The sequence below is a fragment of the Danaus plexippus genome, chromosome 30 (assembly GCF_018135715.1).
Source record: "Danaus plexippus chromosome 30, MEX_DaPlex, whole genome shotgun sequence".
In the NCBI taxonomy this organism is placed as follows: Eukaryota; Metazoa; Arthropoda; class Insecta; order Lepidoptera; family Nymphalidae; genus Danaus; species Danaus plexippus.
Window position 1 is genome coordinate 1,277,322 of NC_083557.1, and position 25,945 is coordinate 1,303,266.

The following is a 25,945-nucleotide window of genomic DNA, read 5'->3' on the forward strand; positions in this document are numbered from 1 at the left end:
AAAAATATTGTTAAACAAGGTAAGTATATGTGATGGAATATTGCTATAACTACCAATCAACGGCTTCTGTGATGGAAACCAGCTCCGAGGAGAGGAGACGGTTTTTCAAGAGAAGAAGGACGTTCAGCATTAATGACAGTGATCCAGAAATATCAACCATCCAAGCTGATCGGTGAGTTATGACTGTTTATATATATATATATGAAAATTAAGTTACATTAATTTTTTATTTAGCTAACTTTAATTTAAAAATTTACGTCTAAATATGAAGCAGTTAAAATATAAAAAAAAAAACCTTTTAACCGCGTCAACTTCAACACATTTGATATATTATTTTTTTATATATAAGTATAAACGATCTTATTTGTTTATCACATTTGAGATAAAAAATTAAAATATACGTATAATATATGATTTAGAGATTTATATTAAAATTCAAATAAGGAAGGATACCAAAATATTATACCGGTATGAATGTAATAAAATTGATACAGATCAAGAAAATCACTTAGTCTTAGTAAACATCGTCACTACATACGAAATTTTCCCCGTTTGTTATTTAAATTACTTCGATACTATGCGAGAAGATTTGTGTGTGGAAAACTTTTAACGTTACGTTTGTAGTTCGACGCGAACTTGTTGTAGGCTTACTGAATAGATTACAATCGTAATAAAAAATAAACTACAAAGTCCCGACGTTCCGTAATCGCGTTTGCTACAAAATAACCGAAACATCGGGAGTACGTAGCTTTTAAAATAATAAAATACGCGTAAAATAATCATTCAATCAATGGAACATAGTTTTCTGTAAAAGAATAAATAAGAATTTTTCCACTATTTAAGAATTTGAAAGACTTAATGTTTTTTAGGAAACCAAATTCTAGATTTCTGGAGACCTAATTCTAGCGCAAAAATCCGGTCGCATACTATTTTAAGTCTAGTCTTTAAGGGACTAGCAGATAAACCGTATTCTGAATAGTCACTCTTATTCGTCGCTATTAATAATATTACTTAACAATGCAACCCACAAACAGACGAGCTCGACTTGTAAACAGTATCACGTATCACATTTTTGCATAGCCCGCAGTCTGCGTTGTACCGAGAAATAAAAAGCTTTCGGAGAAACCTTAAGTCTTAAATTGAATCAGATAAATAATTAATGTAAATAAAATGTCCGATTTTTGAGTTATTTTATAATCGATATTAGTTTTGTATAATAGTCATTTATATTTTACAGATATATATTTGGATATTATGTAGTTTTTAACATTTTCATAAAAAAAAATTCGGTAAAACTTTTAGTTTTACTCATATTGTACATTTTTTAAATCCATTGTATGATATTTTCCAAAATTTTTTTTTGTGTTATACTTATCAAGATTAAGGTTTAGTTAAAGTTAATTTATTATGCATTAATGATTCTCATATGAAAATTAAACGGAGGTGAAACGAAATTATCACCACTTTAATTTGGTATCTAGATTAAAAATAAACATATGTTCAGTATTACTAGAAATAAATATTAAATTATACAAACGGAACGATATCTCTTTACATAATCATTTTAATTAATATAATCAATTATTTTCAGTTGACGATACATTTCTCGTACAGCTTGTTATCATTCAGTATGAATCCGTTAAAATAAATTTAGCTTAAAATGTTAGAAGTGGAAAATTTTTCATTTATATCCTCTATGACTCACTAACTCCGAGTTCCGACTATGTTTTCTCAGTATACTAACAATAGGACAGTTTGTCGCACTAAACACTGATTGACTATCCGTTTAAAGTTATTGCAATATAATAAAACGATAAATTTACTATTGTCTTTATTTATAAAACTCGTTTTAAAGCTGAAGTAAAAAAAATATAGCGTATATATATAACTGTATATATGTAACAAGAAAGCTAATATACTTACGAATGTTAGTACTTCGACTTTTAAAAAGGTAAATTTTATACAATGTCGATAATAGTTAAGGTCAATATTAGCTTAAGAACGCTATATTTTATTAAAAATGCAATCGAAAGTTATAAATTACAATACTTCTAACATTTCATTGTATTATATAAGTAATAATGAATGTCCTTGATAATTAAATACATACCTATATAACAATATTAAAAAGTTTTTTTTTAAACAACCGTTTAAATCACTCACTGCCACAAAGTTCAGGGCCATTCCTACAAATTATGTAAAGTATTCCAATTGAAAAGTTATAAAACACTTCAGCGTGTACACCATTACTATTAATCACGGTTTAAATGAATACAAACGTTTCCTTTATTTGTAAACAAAAAAAAATAACAAAAAAAAAATTCAATTCACAGTTATGTTCGAAAGTGGAGCAATAAATTTTTTAAAGATAACTTAGCGATAACGAATGTTTACGTTACAACTAACAACAGTTGTAAGCTGTGTTTTGTTCAGTCGAGTGTTGACACCGCGCATGCCCGACGCGTTGTCGCGCGGCCATTTTGTTATAAAAACTACCGGGAAGTGTGTGCCGTTCAAAAACTGTTGATGTTTACGTTTTAAATGTCGTGTTTTATATATATATTAGGTTTTTAAAATTAATTTTATTAATTCATTATAAATATTAAAGTGGTATAGGAAATGAATATTTTAAACGTTTGTTTTTAATTTCTATACTACATGTTTTAACATTACAAGTTTGGTGTCATAATAAAATTATCGTTAGATAAAACAAATTGTTGGATACGCATATCATTAGAATAAAATATTAGAGTTTTTACTGTTATGTCTGAAAGTGTGATTGTTATTTTTATTTTCACAATAAATGAAGTAATTAAACATCATTTTTGTAATAGAAAATGAAAAAGCGGAAATACCGTGATTTTTTCTTCATATTAAGTATATAATTTTGGCGATCAATTAAATTCTCAGCTATTGTTTGCATAATGTTTCATAATTAATAAAGCACTTGTGGCGTATTGATAATTTTTGTTATTAAGGAAAAATTTATCTAATGTTACCTTAAAGTTAATTCTACTGGGTATTTGAATATTTATTTATATATTCATGAATTTCCACTTATTTTTTATATTTTACAACACGAATTATATATATTTTTTTATATAACAATACTCGTTCTGAGTACCAAATGATTTAATAAGAAATTTAAAAAAAAAATAAAATATTTATTCTACATGTTTGGAAATAACTGATAATGATTTTTATAAAAAATTTTAATATTAAAATAACTGTCGGACGATAAAATGGCGCCACCAGCGGCAATCACGTGAACTATACTATTATTTGCAACTCTATTTAAACATTAACAGACGAAAATTATTATCCTAAGCAGGTATTAACTACATTATTATCATTGTAATAAATAATAATTACTACGTACAGGTAATATGGAAAATATAATAATATTTTCAATGTATTCGTCATAAATTCGTAGACATTGTCATTTGTCATCAATGAAGCGTTATTTATTGAAAAAATGGCTGACATTTTCAATGATATTCTTTCGAATTAAATAATATTTAATGTAGACATCGTAATCATGAGCGATTTGTTTGAATATTGAACTGGTCTTATTGCTTCTCACACTTAATACGGACAGTTTGTAAGTTTTCCAACCCTAATGCTGAATATAACTATGTCTTAGATACTTATGAATGGAATTGTATAATTTGTGTCTCACCAAATACTAAACGTTTAAAAATAACTTTGTATATACATACGATCGTATCCTAAAATAGATGAAAACTAGTTCAAAAAGTATTTTGGCAAATATCCCATATTTTACGACAGTACAATTAAATAATTCACGTAACTCGCTTTGTGTTGTCTAGCGTCGTATAATTTACGTCGAACGGACAGTATCAAGTGTAAAACACTTACTAATGATACAGAACGCAGAAAATATTGAAATATCTTGACATTGACGTAATTTAAATATTTTATAAACAATAACCTAAAAATAGTTTTATTTTCAAGTTGTAGGATACGCCGGATGTCAAATTGAAATCATTTCCCACTTCAATTTAAAAAAAAAGCACGAAAAAAAAATAGTTAAGACATAAATGTATTGTATATGAGGTGATTATTTTAATTATATGTAGTTATACGTGTTAATAGCTTCACCTATTTACCGATTACGGACATTTAATAGGCCGTCGTTAGTTTAGACTTATCTATATATTGAAATAAAACTATAGTTTGTAATCGTATTACCAAGAATCAGGTATAAAAAAGAAACCTTTTTGTTCGAACAGAGGCATCTCAAGCCATTGTGTATAAAAAATAAAACAATTGTATCTTGTAATGAATTATTTTAATGACGTGATCTTATATATGACGCTAATGATTTTATATTTCGAATGAATCAAACTATTTTTGCCACGTCTAAAGTCACGTGAATAACGTAGTGCGTCGCTTTATGCGAATCATCTGGATGCAATAAGAAAAATTCATCTGTATTCATAGTAAGAACATACCATCAAGTTAAACAATACATCCTGTTATAAAAAGATAAAAGAATGTTGCCAGTAATTAAAACATAATATATTGAGAGTTACCATAATAATAAAAAAAAAACTGAGTTGTTTTATTTTGTTTATAATATAATAGAAATATTTATTTTTTATTTCATTATAATAGAAAAATATATACATATGATATATTATATTTTCATAGTTATATAATTGTTATTATTATTATTTTTTTAATAAAGTCATTTAAAATAAAGTGCAATAATGAAAAGAACTGATCGTTGTTATTTACGACGGAGTAAAAAAAAGCAATATTGTTTTTGATTTGTAATAAATAAAAAAAAAATATCTCAGGCTCAAATACAACATTAACAGCATCTTAACTCTTAAATTATATTTTATCACGTGTAAATTGTTGTTAATTTAGATAAATTAACTTCAAGGATTCCTTTAAACAGGTAACCGCAGACGTAATAAGTTCAATTTTCACAACAAAACCATTTACTGTAACCGTACGCTTACCACAAGTTTGAATCAAACCACACACTAAGCGTCCCGAGTTTTACATACAACACTACGTCAATACAATGTGATGAGATTCGTGTATAAAAAAACTGGTTATATTAAGTAAAATGCAAGCTATGTCAAACTGATGCGCGGAAAACCGGGTGTACGAATATGTTTATAGAATTAGTGTAAATTTTTCAATTGTATCATTTTCATTTATTGTCACAATTAACGACATCCGTGTTGAACGGTAATTCGTATGTTTAAAATATACACACCCTATATATGCCTCTCTCTCTCTCTCTCTCTATATATATATATTTCATATACTTAATGAACCGATACTAAGGATAATTTATTGATAGCGCTCGTCAAGGATTTAAAGCAATCGTTAGGTATACGATAGCATCAAAGGTATCACTTACATTTATACATACTCAATACCGCGGCGTTGCTCTCATTGTTAGACATGAATAAAATCAACTGTTGTTAAAATTTAAATGTATATATTATGTTAGCAGACATTTTAATATCAAATATTAGGAATTTTAGATACTTACTAAATAATGATTTAATTTCTTTATGCTGTAATTCATTATTTTATATATGATTTTTTTTTTACTATCAAGATCTATGCACGTTTTAGTTTTTCAACATGGTATGCAAAAAAAAAATCGGTTTGTAGAAATAAACGCGAGTTATCATGATAAAATTCATATAAATAAGGAATTGGAAAAAAATAATATTAAATATTATTGATTAAAATATAAAAAATTGCAACATTTTTGGAGGTTTTCAATTTTCTTGCTAACTATACAAACACACACATATATATTTAGGTTTCTAACAAAATCATTAAAAAATATAGTTGCCTTATAAAGCCAGTACTATCAAATAACAAATCAAACCTTAACTAGAACAAACTAATCATTATCTTAAACCGAAAGACTTTAAATAAGTTAAATTCAATTTACAAAGACACAAGTCACGTCGACAAAATACTTTCCCGCGTAAAAGTCAGCAAACCAGATGTCGCGCTAACGTCACTTCGGGTGCGTTCGGGAATTTAAAAGTTCGGTTCAAATTAAATGTGTGTTCCCTATATATATATAATTATTATCTTATACTGTGTGTAATTCAAACTGATTGATCTTATTTATAAGCACCTGTCAAACAGAAACCAGTTGTATCTAGAAGAGACAAGAAAATCGTAACTTGCCATTTTAATCTAATCTATATATGTATACATAATAATCTAAGGATTGATTCTCTCATAGTAATAGAGAAAATGTATGAGTCACATATTATTACATATTCTATTGAAAACATATACATATATTCTACTGAAAACATATATATATATATAATTTAAGGATTTCGTAATATGAGATAGTTTAAATCATTTCATTTTATTTTTTATTTATTATTATATTACTCGATTTTATTACATATTAAATAACCGGCTTCCATCACAGATCTTTTATGCTATATGTATATGAGAGGAGTATTAAAAAATCTTGAGAAAATATTTACGTAATCATCTAGAGTGACGCTAATTTACGAAACATGGAATGATTCCTAACAGTCTTGGAACTTGTTATTCATGCTAGAAACTAGTTCTGCCGTCGAACTTAATTTTGATTAATTCCTTGAAATTAAATATCAAAGGTTTTGGAAAAAACATCAATTTTATTGTATGCATCTGAATTGCAAGCTGTGTGACGATAGAGTCAACGTGAACACGAAAACTATTACAGTAAATGTTAAACAAGAAGCTACTACTAAGGATTTGCATAACCAAAAATATATTTTATATTCTTCATTCAACATCCTGTTACAGTAAAAACTTCGTACTTAATTTTGTTGTAAATAATAAGAAAATATAATGAATTCAATCTATTTTAAAATGATACCTTACTTCTTTGCCTTACACTTGGTTAAGGACACAACACTTAACCTTACATCACGTAGTAATAATTCCACTTTAATAAAAATCATTTACTTCTGAATATATATTATTGCTCAAGATTATCAGAAAAAAATAGTTTTTAAGAAAAAAGATGGAGGAAAATTTTATATCAATAAATAATTATTTTAATTTTTCTTTTTAATGTTTTTTAAATAGAAAAAAAAAAATATCACGAGAACTGTGCTGTGTGGAATTCTTCCTCGATATTGTCGTCTATGAAATAATTGTATCGCAAATATCTCGTGTCTGGTCAAACAATTTGTTACCTGGGTTTTTTCATGGTCCATAAAGCGCACACGAATTTGAGATCTACGTCACAAGCTGTAAGGATCTTTGTTGCTTGTTACATTTTAAAACATGATGTAACCGGTCCTAACTGGTTCGGCCCAGTGCAATCTGGTTTAGAGTTTGTTGAACCCAAAATCGCTCTTTGTTTTGATGAATGATGCGTCTCTGTTGCAGCATTTTACTCTGTGCCATTCAAAATATTTGCTAAGATTTCTGTGAACCTTTCAAATGTGAGACATGATCTAATAACTCCAAAACTTTTACGTCTTAAACATATTCCTGTATCCGAATATATGCTTTAAAATGCGTGGTAGAAAAATTTACATCTCGCTAATTTTTAAATACTCTCAAACATGAATAGAATTTGAATAAAAAAAATATAAATATTCGTCCAAATCGTAATATGGAGCTTAAATTGCATTTATATAACCACTATGGCAACACATAAAGTTATTGTGTCTTTGAAATACCGAAAGCATTAAAATATTTAATATTCATGGCGACAGCCTGTGGTGGAAATGAAAACCTTATGTAACCTCTTTGTTGATTCTGTTATTTTTATAGCCCATTTTTTGGAAACGTGCTTCCAATGCAAGATATAAGGCTAAATACACACAGCTCCTTCGAATATACCCGTTAAACTGCTGAACTTCGAACTGAGGGCAATAAAATCTTGAATTTACTTCCATATAAAATTTGGTTCATTGCAGGCATCTGCTTTTTGAATAGGTTCCCTTCTCCTAGGGTCAAGAGGGGTATTCAGGACTTAAACCAAATTTTATCGCATTTTAGGTTGGTGATGGCGCTTGCAAAAACAGGTTTTGTGGTCGCTGAATTAGATGTAGAGTACCAGCCTCAACCATCAGTTCTAACGGGCAATGAAGTAATTCAATTTCAAGGGTTTAGAACTGGTCCCCTCCCCATATCTGCTTGTGCCACCAAAAGGTCTCCATTACTTAGACACTGTCCAAAAAATTTTTGAAATTGAAAAGCCATTCCTACAATCTCTGAGGAAGCCGCCAAAATTCAAGGTCCTATTATTTTGGACAATTTAAGCATATCTTCCAGACTTTAAGAAGGCTGTGCATGCTTGCCTATAAATCTTACCTATTTTTTCAACCGTCCCATTTCAAAAGGGTTCCTGTGATTTTGTCCGAATACTACAATAGGGGGTTCTTCAAAAATCTTATCATCAGGTCACTGTCTGCTGTTTTGTTTATTTGTGATAAAATCTATACTTTTTTTTATCGTTAATATACGACGGTGTGTAACGAGCCTAAAAGGGAAAGTGTCTTTTTAACCTTCCATCGGAATCGATTGATTATTCCGACTTTGTTACCAACATAGTTATACTACCTTTAGAAATAAATCAAATTATAATTGTAAAGCACGATACACATACCCATATAATATTATTCTACAACTTTTTCTCCGTCCGTTTGTTCCGAGTAATCTCCAAAACGACTACACCAATTTTGGTAGAACTTTCGCTGTCGGTAGCTTATGTAATAAAGAATAACTTAGTCTGCTTACATATTAAAATATATATATATATATATATTAATAAGCGCTCGATTATACAACTATAGTTGAAATGGTGTTTAAGTTTTAATGGGAACTAACATACATACTTATTCCATAATATTGTTCGCTTCACTTCAATGACATCGTGCAAACATCTTAAAAAGTAAATTATAATAATGTTCTGAACAATTTGTTGCTAAGCTTTAGAAAGTTATACTCTTAAATTATCTATTATTAAGGCTCTCGTAATCGGATCGTACAAAATTTGGGATTTTTTTTTTTAAATATAGCAATATAAATCTTAGTTTGTTCCTTGGCTCCGGTGTTGTAATTCTGAAAAATTTTAATTACGATCTTGTATTAAACAAAAAAAATCATATATATATATATATATATATATAATATTTACGATGTAAATATTTATTTCATAAATGTTATGGATATGATCTTTATCATTCACCCCTTAAATATTTAGGCAATGTCCTTGAATTATCTCACAGCAGTAGGTATTGTTCAAACACATTTGATGGCTGTTTCAGATAAGGAAGATAAAATTCGGACATTACTCAAATATGTATATATTTTCCAATTAGAAGCTTGCCGACTTACATTTGTCAGGAGATATACGGTGCTATAAATAAAAACAAGATTTTTTTTTCGTCTACCTACATCTAGTTTTTTTTAATCAAAATTATTTAATTTTTTATATATGTATATATATATATAATTTTTTTTTAATATATATATAATATAATATATATATATGTATATCACAGTGAAATATTTAAAATACTCCCCATTGCCAAGTTTATTTACAATTGACGAATAATTTTTAATGTTGCTGTCCGTCTGTGTGTAAAGTATAATCGCCAAAACTGATAGCCTTGAAACAGATTCTTTGGCAACCATCTGTGCTGATATTCATGGATGTCTGCGAGACGGAAGAGAAAAATCTGTCTAAATACTTTGTTATCCGCACGTTATTATAACACGGAACCTATTATTTACCTGTCAATATAAATTTAAATTTAATTCAAATAATCTCGTATCTATTTATTTGTTAAAATAAATGCTATATATGCAATTGATCCTAACACTAAGCCGCTGTTAAAACTAATAAGTTACCGTTCTCAAGTGATAAAAAATTTTGTATAAGTTTTTTTAAACCTTGTTTTATAACCTGCATTATTATATTAAAAGCTAACAAGAGTTTTTTACGTGTGCTTATCTCAGATTAGCATCGGGATAATATTAATTGTCTTCTTTCATTAAAAAATTTACTATAAAATAAAAAAAATGTCTGCTTACAAAAAAAATATCTCCTTCATATCCCTCATATCATAAACAAACAAATTCCATGAGACGAAACTTATCATTCCATGGATCCACGTGCGGGTGCCGGGTCCATGATGAAGGGAGAGGAGCTTCAACAGCGTCTGGGACTTGAGACCCAGGGGTAGGTTAGGGCCCCTATCTAACGCGTTAAAACGCTCACCTCCGTCCAAGCTCTTCTCTCTATTCTACTCTAAAATACAATCCACGAATTAGTATCACTTTTAATTCCTCATTCTAAATAGTGACGGACAAACGCCTAAACATTATTATAAATTATGTACATTGCTATATATATAAAAATACTTTCCTTATAGAACAGACATTTGATATATAATTTAAAATAATATAACCAGAAAGGATAATCATAAACAACTAAGTGTCAGACATGAGTTTTAAGCTAATAAAACCGTTCTCAAGAATGAATAAAGATAAGAGCAACAGTGTTTATTCTATGGTGTCATTCAGTGACCTGACGCCAGGAAGTTTGGATGTGTGGGTGGACCTGCCGGACGCCATAAAATATGATCCGACCCTGGCTCCCTTCAAGCAGATGTACGAACAGAAACACGGTATGTTGTACACGTCACAGAATAGCCTATCACATTAATTTACTTAAGAATCAAGCAAAACAGGAAGCTATGAATGTAAGCCAATAATTACAATCCTCTGTCACCTGTGGACATTAAAACCTCTTTTCTCTATAAAGCGCTTGAAGCTCCATAAATATTTAAATTTCACACCAAATATATATAAATTGAGTAAACATGACATTTTTTAGCTTATAGTTTACCCAGAACAGCAAAACTAGGATAAGGGTGGCTGTATTCATGAAATTTTAATCACCAAATCTTTATATGTGTCAATTCATCACTTAAAATCAAATTGACGATATTAAAATACAGTCACAATACACCCGCTGCCAAACTATCAGAGTCGGTGCCAATTTTTCGTTGCTAAATAAGTTTAAATTAAACCACGGTCCACAAGACATGATTGTAATTCATATTTTTGTATTTATTTATAGCAAGCAACTAATATATATAATAAATTTGATACTGTATTAAAGCCTATATATATCTGTGTCATAATGTACTCGTATGTATGTTATGTCAAAATCCCAGTCAAAATTATTTTTTAAAACAATGATACGTGATCTTTGTGATAATGAACTACACGTTAGGGGTATCTGATACTTTGCAGGCGGCCTAAAGTATAATTAATGAGTTCTCTGTATTATCAATATATATTTAACATATATTATTTCCCGTAGGCAAGGATCTGTCTAACGTCGAGGTCGAAGTACCAGCAGGTGATGACATAAACAAAAATAACAAAATAGCAGAAGAAAATTTAGTTTGCGAAAAGCAAATACGTGATAAAGATGTTGAGAACAGGTAAGAATTATATATGTATATATATATGAATATAATAAAGGATACGAATATAACTAAAATACTGTCAGTTCTAACGTTTTTATTCATCATATCTTCTAAGATTTATCACAGCAATACACTCAAAGGATAGGTTTATCCTTAACTCATACTACGGGTTGTGTGTGATCATACAGATGGTTATAAAATATTTAAGAATAAATCGTAGTCGTTTAAAATAAACTTACTTTCATATATAAAATTTCTATAATTTATTAAAATTTCTATATTTAAGATATAGTATAATAATATGTTACGAACAAAATTAACGAAATATGTTCCTATCTTTCAATAACTTTACCACCGGTTTGTCTTGTCTCACTATATACAGAGTGCCGGAATTCCGTTCACAGAACTGAGTATATAACAGTATAGTCTCAGTATTTTATTTCAAAATCTCCAATAGTTTCGTTTCTTTAACGAGGATTTTAAGAAATAAATATATGTAGAAATAAATTACATACCTAGTTATGTATTGCATTGTTATGTATAACTTTCGTGTCTTATTTTACAGATTGGTGGAAGATATTAGTCCTGATGACGAAAAAACATTACCGAAACGTAAGAAACAGGTAAAAATAAAATATTTTTTTTATCACATTCTTATCATAAAAAGGCCAATGAAGTCTGTTAGGCATATATTTTTATAAAACAAAACTATATATGCTTGCACCACTGGTTGCATATTTTATAAAACATTAATTGTCCTGCCATATCTTTAAGTGTAAAAGAAACCGGAGCGATTCTAAGTATTATTTAGAAAAAACAAAAAAAATATAATGGGTTGGGTAGAAATTTACTTTTAAGGAATTTTTTAGTGTTTCTTTAAGACAAACTTATTAACATTGCTTATAAGTGACAATTGATTGCCCGCATTCTCTCTTGCTCTGTCTCTTTTTATCCCCCCGACCAGCGTTAGACGTTAAACGCAACCTTGTTGGGAGTCGGATAAGAAGTTTCACCTCAATATATTTAGGTCTATGGAGCGCTAGAGCTCAAATTTCTCTAAGGGATCCTTATTTTCCTTCGTTTGCTCATTCAGCTTTTGGGGTTTCAACTTTCAGTTTTCAAATTATCATATCATTTTGCGTAACTTTTTTTTGCCGAATTCTTCCCAAACATGAAGCAATAAGTTAAGCTTTTGTGTAAAAAAATAATAAAATATCTCTCTTATACAAGTTTTAATTATTAAACAACAATGTAATGTTTAAAATGTAATTGAAAATCATTTTTGGATGGTACGATAAGTCCAAAATGTTGTTGGTCTACTCAGTCTTTTTGGTCTTTTCCGGTCTATTGGTCTACTCCAGCTGGACCGCACACTACGAGTAATAAAACTGTCAGTACTGGTGGCCGGCTGGGTGATGCTAACTGTTTCTTTGCTGATGAACAGAGAGAAGACCGACATTATTCTCCATACAGCTGTAAATGCTGGAGAAATCAAAGGTATTTATTTGAAACTATGTTTTTAATAATCTAAATAATGCTTATAGCAGAAGAATTATTTCTGAATGGAATACATCTATCAGTTACTTACCTTTTTGTATTAATTTCATTACTAAGAATGTCGGAGATAAAAATACCTTATACATTTTCATTTAAAAGTTCCGCTAACTTTATTTATTTATGCTTAACAAAGTTTACACAAAATACGCAGCGTTTCCCGTTACTCGCTCCATAGCCACGTTAGTTCTGTAATGAAAAACTATTAACGCTCCGCGTGTAGTCACGACAAAAACTTGTAATAAGGTTACTGAGGAATAATCTTTCGAGCAATATAAAATATAACAATTTTACTTATTTGTAACTTTAGTTATAATAAAATACATTTATTTTTTTCTACACGAGTTTCCGGCGCTAGGGTAATAATATATTAATTTTTGATTATCACCTTTGAATCTTAACAACATAATGTACATCCAAATATATTCTAGAATATTTTTTGGGGTCGTCGAGTGAGGAATTTAGGGTCGCTATTTCATTGACCGGCCCCTTCACTGACTCTTCCACCAACGCGACCTCGTCACTCCAGCTCTGGCTGCACAGAACATCCAAATACAAAGAAGATGAACAGGTAATAAAGACTAGAGGCACTTTTAAATTTTTTGCATCACTATTAAATAACTCATTATTAAAAATTATTATATTTTATCTATATTTCGTATATGTTAATAGAGAAATATCTTATATTTTTAACCGGAAACGACGAAAATTTTATCGACGACCAGCATTCATCAATTCACATAATATGACAATCACACAATATGACAATTTTTATAACATCAATTCTATATTACTGTGCATATTTCTCGTATCTGCTTGAAGAAATAAAAATACACACAAGAGCTTCTGTTGCAATATTGATATATATATACCAAGTAAATCCGGTATAAAAAGTAGTATGTTCTATTCCATACCATATCTGGAGAGCTAATATTATCACAAGACATCACAGACGATTTACTGTATAATGATTTATTAACGCTCTAATAATACGATAACTTCGCTCAATGACATTGGTTTATACAATGTCTGCCTTGAGTCACAGTTCCAAGATTCGATTCCCGTCAGTCTATATATATATGAGAAATATTCTCCAGAAAATTCGTCTCAATTCACGATATACAGTCACATTTTTCAGTGTACAGTACACAGGGATTAAGCTCTTATATGTATATTCGGTTTTCTTAATGCCAGGAAAGAATTGGGACGGTTGCGTTTATTGTCTTTTCTGCGTTTATTATCCGTATTATAATTTGGGCATCTTCAAGATAAGGGCGAGGAAGCTGTTACTGACATAAAACGTTCACAACCTAAGGCTTTATTTCCACCTTCCAAGAAGTAGAGTGACAGTCAGGACTATCAGTCATTATCTCGCCTGCCCGTGATCACGGTTGCTGAAAAGTAACCGAAACGCGGGGAGTATGTAGTTTTAACAAAAAATAAAACACGCGTAGTATATCCGAAAAATATTAGTTTCATTTAAATATACAGTCTTTGTAAAACATATGGTTGTATGAATTCGTGGTGGCCTGGAGGTTAAAGGCCCGTCTCTCATACGCGAGGGCCTGGGTTCGAAACCTGACAAGTTCCAATGTGATCTTTTCCAAATCATATGTACTTTCTAAGAGTATTTAGACACCACTGACGGACGGTGAAGGAAAACATCGTGAGGAAACCTGGTCTTATTATTTCAAATTATAAGATTGAAATCGCCAACCCGTCTTGAGCGACCGTGGTGATTAATGCTCTAACCTTTTCCATGTGAGAAGAGGCCTTTGCTCAGCAGTGGGCTCCGATAGGCTGATGATGATGATGGTTATATATAGTTATTGGGTACGTCTTTGTCTCGCTACAATATTAGACTTGCTTATCTATTTCTTTGTCTGTGAATGTAAATTCTTCTTAACAATTCTATCTGGTCTTTGAAGTAAAGCCTTTCAGGATAACTTCCGTACCTTCAGGTAAGGAAAGGAATCGGATTGCTCATGACTTGAGAGTCATTTTCTGACTGTTTCAGTAAGCACAGAAGATTGTATTGCCGCTAACCCATCATATAATTCTTGAATGAAAAGTTTTTAAGCCGATATTTGAAGCTTATACCAAGGTCACTGAATCTAAAACAGGAAGTGACGTAATCTCATTAATTATCAGAGCTACCATTACGAGAGATAAAACAGTAATAAAAGGATATAATCAATACTATCCATATCGTGGCTTCACAAAATTTAACTTTGAGCTTAATATTATCATCTGTCCAGGTGTTCAGCCACTTCTGGAAATAAAACTCTCACAAAATCTTTAATGAGGCTAAGTTTTGTGTCTTGTGTCTACTGAGATCCCGATATACTCACCAGGGTTTTTGTCCATCTTGCGACCGTCTGCAGACGTGGGCTTAGAAGTATATTGGTCTATTTTAAGAGTATTTGAACCCACCGGCCATTATTTTTTTTTTTATGAGAAAGGTGGCAAAAGAGCAGACGGCCTACTTGGTTGGAGTAGTCACCGTGCCCATGAACATCCGCAACATAAGAGATGTTGCGGATGCGTTGCCAACCTTTTGAGCAAGAGGGAGGGAATAAGGAATGAAGAAAGTGCAACCGGCTCTCCCACTCATCGGACGAAACAAGCCATTTAAGATACTTCACGCCGATCTTCTGTGAGAGGGTGGTACTTACACGGTCGAGCCAGCCCATGTTCGAACTGTAGTCACGTCACCACAGCTAGGCTCTACCACCTTTTTGAGATATACCAGCGTACCCAGAATACTGCCTTTACCTAACCATATTACTGACAGTTTAAAGGAATAATAACTATTCTTATATATAGGGTTTTCCATTAAGGGCGCTTGATCTTTGAAATGCAAAAAAAAATACATGTAGGAAAGATATTTGCGAAATTTTTTTTTATTTGGAAGGTCTATCGACCCCATTATGTATGGAATATGACATCATTCAAATGACCGCCACGGCTTCGGTTGGTGGCGCGCACACGAAAGGTCCAATTTTCGATGACTCTGGCGCACAAATCGGGCTGTATTTGATCGATGGCGTGGCGTATGTTGACTTTGAGGGCATCGGTGGTTTGCGGCTTGTTGGCATAGACCTGCGACTTAAGAAAACCCCACAAGAAAAAGTCCAGCGGGGTCAAATCGCACGATCTCGGTGGCCAGTTCACGTCGCCTCCGCGCGAGATGACCATGTCCAGAAATTGCTCGTGCAGAACTTCCATCGTAGCGTGTGCTGTGTGGCACGTAGCGCCGTCCTGTTGAAACCACATGTTGTCCAGATCCATATTCTCGATTTCAGGCCAAAAGAAGTTGGTTATCATCGACCGGTATCGCTCACCATTGACGGTGACGGCCACACCATTATCGTTTTCGAAAAAATACGGACCAATCACGCCTCCGGCCCAAAATCCGCACCAAACAGTCACTTTCTGCGGGTGCATTGCCACTTGGTGAACCTCGTGTGGATTGGTCTCGTCCCAAATACGGCAATTTTGCTTGTTGACATAGCCATTCATCCAAAAATGCGCCTCGTCGCTGAAGATGATTTTTTTGCCAAAATCGGCGTCAACTTCCAACTGCTCTAATGCCCAGTCAGCGAACACACGGCGCTGTCTATGGTCATTAACCTTGAGCTCTTGGGTCAGCTGGATCTTGTACGGGTGCAGGCTCAAGTCACAACGCAAAATTCGCCAAGTTGTCGTCTGCGAAAGGCCGAGTTCCTGTGCGCGACGCGGAATTGACTGCCGCGGGTTTTCGAGGACACTGTCGCGCACAGCGGCGATATTCTCAGCAGATCTCGCGTTACGTTGACGCACGGGAACCGGCTGATTGTTAACTGACCCGGTTGACTCGAATTTGTCCACCAATCGACGGATAGTCGACTCGGCAGGACGATCATCGCGACCGTAAAACGGGCGAAGTGCGCGGAACGTTGCTCGAACTGAAGACCCATTTTCATAAAACAATTTTATGATTTGCACGTGCTGCTCGACACTGTAACCTGCCATGGTGGTTTGGGAGGACGGAATGAATATAACACACTGCATTTGACAGCTGTCACTCAAACAACATGGCCGCAATCAGCTGTCAAAGTTCAAGCGTCCCTATTGGAAAACCCCATATATATATATATATATATATATATATCGAATATTAAAGGGAACTGAGGAACACGTCATAATGAGTGGATGTTATACAAAGCATTTTTTGAAAAAATAAAGACATGTATACACATATGAATGTATATTTTGCAACAAAATAATGAAAATTATATATAATCTCCTGGCTGTCTGTTCTATATTAAATAAATAAGTTTTTCTATTGACTTCTATATATATATAGAGAATAATAATTTAAATCAAGCTCTTGATAATACGACACAGTTAGGTAAATGAAATGACATACCTAACTTTGGTAGTTTACTGTTCTTGGCGTGTGAATCACAAGCATAAATATTTACGAAGCTCCATATGCTGTTTATCGATTCCATTGTTATGTGTTTAAGACAAAACATAACTTTGATGGGAATTTTTTTTTAACCGTAAGCTACGACGTGCTATATCTACGGATAATCATTAAATTGATCTTTTGCTAACCGACTCAGAACTACATAATAATTTATTTAACTCCATTATTCTTTAGTATGTGAAGCAAATTAACAACACGTCGGAAATTATTACTATTTCAAATATATATAAAACAAAGGCGTAATTTAACAGAGACTGTTTGATTGCTTAAAATTAAACACGATCACAGTGGTTTTAAGACTTGGATGTATACTGATACGTGCTATTTTCAAGGATTCGCCAGCGTGGAGTATTAATCTTCAGCCAGATGACGTCATAGACTTCTCTCCCAGCGCATCCGAGGATAACTTCCTCATGATAGATAAGCAAACCTTCATAAACAATGAGACGTACGAAGAAAAAAATGCGTCTGAACACGGAGTGAACGGTACGTAAATGCCGTTAACATTTTAATGCACCTTTTTTTGGATATCAATGGAATTATAAAAAAAAGGTTTTATTCATATTCAATAGTTGGAAACTTAAAGCAGCTTAATCCAGTAAAAACCAGTTCTAACTAAACTAACTCTCCAGTACAATAGATAGATAAGTTATATACCTAACTGTTTATTTGTTTTTAAACTGTTTTATAACTTAATCTCATAAATTAAATAACTTAAATATCTTTGTAAATGAAAGTTGAGAAATATATGATAGCAGCTACGAGAAGATATCAAATTAGTAATTTTCTTTCTATCTCATGAGACGAGACGAAACCTCTTAGCATTCAATGGATTCATCCAATGGATGGAGAGGAGCTTCAGCAGTGCCTGGGACTTGCGACCCAGGTGTAGGTTTAAGGGGCTCTCCTAACTAACGCGCGTTAAACGCTCACCTCCACTGTCCAAGCTCCTCTCCCTACCTAACCATATTTGAAAAGAACCTACTAGGGCTGCCTTCGAAGTACGTTCCAAGAACGAATTGATGTGAATTCTGTACAGGCCCAAGTCTTTTAGTAGGTTGTAGAGAGATTTAGCCGTTATACCTCTTGCTCCCACTTCTACCGCGTATAAATCTGTCTAGATGCTGTCATCATAACTTTGAAATTGTGAATGAATCTATTTTTCTATGAATTTTGATTTCCAGAATCCAGAATCTTTCTATGTCTCAATAGCAGCAGTAGTCAAGCCGTTCCTCTTACCATCAGTCTTCACGGAAAACCTCTGTCTGAAACCGAAGGACTTATATATGCGAGCGTCCTCTTAGCCACGCTGTATATTCTTATAATATTTGAGGTTTGATAATTACATTAATATAAGAAATAAACATTAAACAATACATATATATAAATATATATAGATATTTATTCGATTTGAAATGATTATATTGACAATGTACGAGAATTATTTAAGTCTTGTATAGAACAGTCATTGACCGTAAAGTTGCGAACAAGGGTACACAGAATATCAAATAAAACTATTATAAAATATATATATATAAAGCAAACATATGTTATTCCTTTATTTCATATTATTTTTATGTTTAAAGTATCCTTATATTGATTAACATTAAATAGTTTAAAGTATATTATTTGTCCTCACTTTATTTATTACCCAAATCGACAGATAGTTAACCGAACGCTAGCAGCCCTATTGTCGTCTTCCTTGGGCGTGGCAACCCTAGCGCTGGTCGGGGAACGTCCTTCCCTCCCCGAGCTGATCTCGTGGCTGGATGTGGAAACACTCTTGCTGCTCTTCAGCATGATGATACTCGTCGCCATAATCGCGGAAACCGGATTGTTTGATTTCCTCGCTGTTAAGGCTTTCGAGGTTGGTCAATGCAAATTAATTTAAGGTCGGACAGAGGTCAGAGGTCGTTTTCCCAACTGAACCACCACACTTTTTGAACCCAGATAATCTTCGGTACTATTCATTCTTATTTATGATTGGACATTGACACAAGCAAGAAATAGACCGAGATCTTTGAGTTTCGCGAATATTCGTTAAAATAAAACTATTATTTCCGGATTTACTGCGCGTTTTTTATTAATTCATCTGTGACATTTTCGTTTCGTTTTGCCCGCTATCACGGTTGCTGCAAACAAACCGAAACTTCGAGAGTGTAGTTAAAATAATAAAAAAAAAACGCGTAGTAAATCCGAAAATATCAGTTTTATTTCAAAAGCTAGACTATTACAAATATTATCTAGTAATATTGTTAATATATATATATTTTCTTTTCTTTAAATCCAAATGTTTTGAACGAATACAATTTTATTTATCAATTAAATACGAAGAAGTCGTAAGTTTGTCCTCGGTAAATATTTTTAAAGACGCTTCCGTTACGACACGCTATCTCATGTTGAAAAAATTTATATCATAAATAGGACGCAGTGAAAGTTAAGAAACTTGGTATAGTCGAATTTAAAATCTATTAAAAAACACAAGGAGGGGAACGACATTTAAAATACTACAAGTAGTCCTTAATTATTTTTCGTTTCTTAACAAATATCATAAAAATATCAACTGTGTTTTTTATAATTAACGTTAAACTAATGAATTAATAAAAAATCTATATTTAAAATTAATCAATACTTATTGAATTCCTGTCAAACGCGAGCGTCGTCTTAAGTTTCAAACCTGTGCATCTTCAGATAACGGCGGGCAGGACCTGGCCTTTGATTAACTGCCTCTGTTTCTTTACCGCATTCTTTTCAACGTTCCTCGACAACGTAACCACAGTCCTTCTGATGACGCCAGTCACTATACGGTGAGTAAATATTTTAAATAAAACATGTACCGGAACAGATAGCATAGAACAGTAATAACAGATTATACACACGTATTGGTTTCGGATGCTGGAATTCTAGCTGGTACATGATTTTTGCTTCTCATTGGAATATTATATAAAGTTATATATATCTTCCAAAAAAAAATATATATATATACTAACTATAGCGCAGTTCTGAGAAAAACGTCTAGAATTAAACAATTTTATAAACTCACGCTAACCTTCCACAACTAACCAATAATTGAAAATTTTAATAGAATTATGACCTCTCCAAAAAAAATACCTTCAACTAAGCTTACTACAAGATTCCAGATTTCCAATCATAAATCATCACACACGTTTCAACGTAGGTTTAATGGTATAAAACGTAATACGCTCTGTATGCGCTTCATATCCTGCAGGTGATGATTTATTTGCAGGTTATGCGAGGTGATGCAGCTGAATCCGGTTCCAGTTCTGATGTCCATGGTCATTTTTAGCAATGTAGGCGGCGCGGCCACGCCTGTTGGAGATCCTCCAAATGTGATCATAGCCAGTCACCCCTCCATACTCGCTGTGGTACAAAGACCATTAATTTTATACCCACTAACCATCTCTGAAGTAATGAGGCGGGTTATACATTTAGATAGGCTAAACTTTTTTCTTATTTGGATAATTTAATTTATTCAGTACGCTTACTCCAAGTTTGAGTAAATATTACATACGGAGCGTTAATAGTTTTCCACACAAAAATTTTGTCATATTGTATTTTATTGTAGTATTAACTTAGTATTACAGAAACGTAAAACGCTTCGTGTGTAGTACGATGGGAACTTATGATAAGTATAAAGTATAAATTACTTACAACCTGACAGTCATATTAATTATCAGGTTATTGAAGTAAAACTTCTTACGCGACAAGGTTGCGTTAAACGTTGAATAGTTGGGGAGGGGATAAAATGACAGAGCGAGAGGGAATGCGTGGCGTTGGAACGCATGCGGGCAATCAATTGTGACTTGTAAGCAATGTTAATAAAGCTTGTTTTAAAGAAACACTAGAAATTCCTTAAAAATCTATTTCTACCCCTTCCTGTTTTCATTCTAACATTACGAAGTTTCACTTCTTCCGCGCGGAGGGACTCCACGTATATTTTTTTTTTTGCGTACCAACTTGATACAAAGCATTCTGAGCTTAAGCGAGCGCTATCACCACCTGTCTTTAGATGAATTTTTGATCTCCAATTCTTGACAACTGTATTCCAGAACATAAACTTCACGTCTTTCACCCTCCACATGGGTCTGGGTATACTCCTGGTGTGCATACAAACATACGTACAGCTGAGGTTCATGTTCAGGGACATGAACAGTCTAAGACACTGCGTGCCACGCGATATACTTGGTAAGATTAACATACGGAGTAAAAACATGTTATTATATATATATACATACATTTATATATAAGAGGAAATTTATTCGACTACATTGTAATGAAAGATGTTTTATCTTAAATAATAAAAATGCTTTTGAATTTGATTTATATCGTATTGCCTGTGTAAGTTGCGTTTCAATTATTATTTACTGGTTGGGTTCAAACAAAAAAAAACATAAATTTCTCGACAGAAAAAAGTTCAGAAATATCATTTAGCAGAAACGTATGGAATGTATAAAATAATTTATTAAAAAAAAATACCTTAAAAATATAAAAACTCGTTAAATAAAATCGGAGAAATTTATTTATATTTAAGAATTGCGTCAAGAAATCAGCGTGTGGAAGCGCGCGGCCGCTTCATTATCATCTTACTCGAGAGACGAAGACATCGTCAGACGGGCGCTGGAGAAGAAGGTAGACATTTAGGTTATAATAATTTAAATAAAATAAAATAAGGTCGTGCTAACCTGGAGGTTAAAGGCTCTTTGAGGGCGCGGGTTCGATACCTGGCAAGAACCAATGTGATCTTTCCTAGTTAAATGTACTCTCTAAGAGTATTTAGACACCACTGACAATAAATGCACCGACAGACGTTTAAATCAGAATGTTGTTTATATGAATTTATCAATGAGTTATAGTATAGTACTCTCAACACAAGTTTGATACTACACACTAAGCGTTTGTAATGTCTCATACAATAACTTAATACTATTGTGATATTTTTTACCCTGGGGTAAATATATCCATCATGAATCAATGTGTAACTTATTAAATATGCTTACAATATTCCTTATACACATATAAGTAAAACAAAACTAAGTTAGGTATATATATTAAAACATTCTGAGGGTAAAACAAAACAGTTACCCAGGGGTAATCTACAACAGCCGGTGGGGTAAACACAATCAGTCTGCGTGACACACAATAAGTATATACAGCTCACCTGGTCGCAGGTGCAGAGACTGAAGTCGACTCTCGGAAGAAGGGAGGCTGGCGGAGGCAATGACAAACTCTTCTGTTCAACTCTCGCTCATATGAAGGATAAGGTAAGACACGAATGATTCAGGTAAAGTCACACAACCACACTGTGTAGGGTAAGTTTATCCTACAATCAACATTTAATGTTACTACACGTATCTTTTAATTCATATAAATTTTACTAACGCCATACTTCAATGTGTTCGCAACATTAACCACAAGTCTGACACACAATTAACAAACTTCAGATATGAAATCAATATAATTTTCAAACTTTTCATTTCAAACAAGTTCCGTACATATATAAATGTATAATTTTATTTATGTTTCAGTATCGAATAAGGGACAAGGCGTTGCTAGTGAAGAGTGGTGTGTGTATTAGCTTCGTCGTTCTGGTCTTCTTCCTCCACGCTGTGCCTGAGCTACGTAAGATATCAATTCTATTATGGACTATGGATGTTTGTTTCTCATTTACGCAAAAACCACTGTATCCGTTTTGATGAAACCTTACAGTAATATAGTTCAGGTATCAGAATGGGACAAAGGATATATTTTATCCCGGTGTTCCGTGTAGTTGCGGCAGAATCCAGGTTTAACAGTTGTATTATGTATCACGTCACGTGACACATACTTGAGACGCCGCTGGCGGTTGGTGATCATAATATATATTTTTTAAACACACTATATATTTCTCTCTGAGTTCAATTTTGAATATGACGCAGAGAAAGTCGCTGGCAAAAACTAGTATGTATCAATATAACAATGAAATATTTAATTGGTTGTCGCGGGAGACTAAATGACAGTTAAATTCAAAAAACGCTATATTAAACCTAAACCTACCCTCAATATATCACATGGCATTATGCTTTTATTTACCTGACAACAACAATGTCCGTATTAAACTTGTTGTTGTAAAAAGCCTTCATAAAAAATTCTATATAGTATAATTATTTCTGTTCTATACTACGTTGTTTTTTTCCTACTTCTTACAATTTATTAACAATCTAAAATGTTATTTCGATAGGAGTTATAATATAAATCTCCTGGCCAAATTTCTGCCTACCCTCATAACCCCAAAATTGGCGTATCTTTACATGGCATAAATATAACCGTTTTATATTGAAATAGAGAGTTTGTCTCTGGGCTGGACGGCCTTGCTGGGAGCCCTGCTACTTCTGCTGCTGTCTGAGCGCGAAGACCTGGAACCTGTGCTGGCTAGAGTTGAATGGTCCACACTGCTGTTCTTTGCAGCTCTATTTGTGATGATGGAGGTAAATGAAAATAGCGGCGGTAAAATTTTATATTTATATGAATTCTATGCTGTTTGACAATCACGTAGAATTACGTCCAATCAAATTAGAGCTTCTCGAACCGTATTGGTTAACTGAAAATGATATTTTATTTTATTGATCACTATTCGTTAAAATAAATTTACCCACATTAACAGTTGCGAATATTAATTATTCGAGAATTTAGCCCTGAATTCTGCATACATACTATGTAATGTACATATGTACTATGTAACAGGACTTGATAGAAATTAGAAGGGAATAAAGCTGGTGATTCCTGGAAAAATCTCTTGTAGGTATTTTTGGTGGCATAGATCTTGAAGTCAATAACAAATAACCTAGTATGACCTTAGTCCTCTTAAAGTAGTGATCTACTTCCTCGCTTATTTTTCTCATCCAAGATCGTCTGTCACAGATCGCAAGAGTAAGGTTACATAACTACGTTAAACATTGAGAGATTTAGTATAGACCTATATGGTTTTGAGAACACATTTAGTACAAATAAAAACGAGAACTAAATTTATGTTTAATATTTTTTAACGGGAATAGTAATTAATTGGTAAGGTGGTAGAGCCTAGCTGTGGTCAAAATACTACATCTCGAACATTGGCTAGCTCTACCGGAGAAGTATCATCCTCTCACGGAAGATCAGCCTGAAGTAGCCTTTAGTGACTGCGTGTCGTATGATGAGTCCGAGAGCCGGTTGCCCTTTCCCTGTTCCCACCCTTTCCTGGCCTCCTCCCTCTTCCTAAACAACCAAGGTTGGCAACGCTTCCACAACATAAGACTTGTGGTTGTCCACGGGCGACGGTGATTACTGCCCATCAAGTATGTCGTCTGCTCGTTTGTCACCTCTCATAAAAAAATATAGAATATATATATATATTGAAACTTTAAATTAAAAATCACTGTAGCAGATTTAAACAATCAGGGTCATTTAATTGAAATTCTCCGTTGATTATAACTTAATTACTTGAAAACAATTTTACAAAACATAAAAAATATAGTTTGACGTACAACAAACAGTAAATTCTTATTTATATCAACATTTTAATGTGTTCTACTTAACGAATACTGCTTCAAAATAATGATGGTTGGCAGCGTGTGTGATTTCTTTATCTTTTTGTTGTAGGTGTTATCGAAGTTAGGTCTCATAGCGTGGATAGGGAGGATGACTGAAACTGTGATATCCCAAGTCGGCGAGGACTCTAGACTGGCTGTGGCTGTCATGCTGATACTTTGGGTAGAAAAATATATACATTTCTTACTAATATCCTTAAATTAATACGATTTAAATTATATGTTTACATTATAGGTGCTTAATTTTGGTGAAATTTAAATTAAATAATGTTTTATATGGAAATATTTTACTATATTTTACTGTTCTTCCTTATTAAATCAATAAAATTCTTCTTCACAAGATCAGTAATATTACACGCTTCTTCATCACAACCAGGTGTCAGGTCTGGCCTCGGCCTTCGTAGATAACATCCCGTTGACGACGATGATGGTGCGCGTTGTGGCAGCCCTGGCAGACGGCGCACTCGCCCTACCGCTGCCACCCCTGGCCTGGGCACTCAGCTTCGGAGCTTGTTTAGGAGGTACGCTAACACTGAAAGAGACCAAATTTGTAAACTTCAGCTTCTGCAACATTGTAATCATGATTTTTTGGACAAAAACTATCTCGCTGCAAGTTGATTGAAGCGACCTCAGCGTCTTGGTACGCTGCTATTCGTTTCTATGAAAATGTGTTCCATTCTCCGGTCCTAAAATTGAAATTGGTGGACCGATCTGATTTTGTTTAACCACCAAAGACAACCAGTCTATCAAACAGAAATACCTCGACCCAATCGTACATTTGGTTGCCGAGATCATCTCCGCGGATGAATGACCTGAGTCGGTAGTATAGCGTGCCGCTCGCTTCACTCGCTCCAGTCAACCAT

At 32.9% G+C, this 25,945-nt stretch overlaps 1 protein-coding gene and 1 long non-coding RNA gene across 10 annotated transcripts in view; one reads left to right on the forward strand and one right to left on the reverse strand.

The window, feature by feature from the left end:
• LOC116776572 (P protein-like) overlaps positions 1 to 25,945 on the forward strand; it is a 26,838-nt gene continuing 893 nt past the window's right edge. Inside the window, exons 1-18 of one of the 8 annotated variants that reach the window (XM_061525523.1) lie at positions 1 to 172; positions 10,558 to 10,661; positions 11,363 to 11,486; positions 12,037 to 12,094; positions 12,833 to 12,968; positions 13,457 to 13,596; positions 17,832 to 17,985; positions 18,684 to 18,832; positions 19,163 to 19,366; positions 20,191 to 20,306; positions 20,747 to 20,885; positions 21,570 to 21,705; positions 22,052 to 22,149; positions 22,674 to 22,781; positions 23,046 to 23,139; positions 23,842 to 23,984; positions 25,135 to 25,245; positions 25,459 to 25,603. In XM_061525523.1, the coding sequence (XP_061381507.1) occupies positions 33 to 172; positions 10,558 to 10,661; positions 11,363 to 11,486; positions 12,037 to 12,094; positions 12,833 to 12,968; positions 13,457 to 13,596; positions 17,832 to 17,985; positions 18,684 to 18,832; positions 19,163 to 19,366; positions 20,191 to 20,306; positions 20,747 to 20,885; positions 21,570 to 21,705; positions 22,052 to 22,149; positions 22,674 to 22,781; positions 23,046 to 23,139; positions 23,842 to 23,984; positions 25,135 to 25,245; positions 25,459 to 25,603 (2,299 nt within the window). In that variant the 5' untranslated portion in view covers positions 1 to 32. Of the gene's footprint in view, positions 173 to 2,424; positions 2,567 to 10,406; positions 10,662 to 11,362; positions 11,487 to 12,036; positions 12,095 to 12,832; positions 12,969 to 13,456; positions 13,597 to 17,831; positions 17,986 to 18,683; positions 18,833 to 19,162; positions 19,367 to 20,190; positions 20,307 to 20,746; positions 20,886 to 21,569; positions 21,706 to 22,051; positions 22,150 to 22,673; positions 22,782 to 23,045; positions 23,140 to 23,841; positions 23,985 to 25,134; positions 25,246 to 25,458; positions 25,604 to 25,945 lie in introns of those variants that run through there. The other 7 variants (XM_061525524.1, XM_061525525.1, XM_061525531.1 and 4 more) reach the window with 7 other exon arrangements.
• Positions 25,353 to 25,945, reverse strand: part of LOC116776574 (uncharacterized) — a 4,138-nt gene continuing 3,545 nt past the window's right edge. For both annotated transcript variants that reach the window (XR_009753305.1, XR_009753304.1), the window contains exon 2: positions 25,353 to 25,614. This is a non-coding gene — a long non-coding RNA (uncharacterized LOC116776574). The remainder of the gene's footprint in view (positions 25,615 to 25,945) is intronic.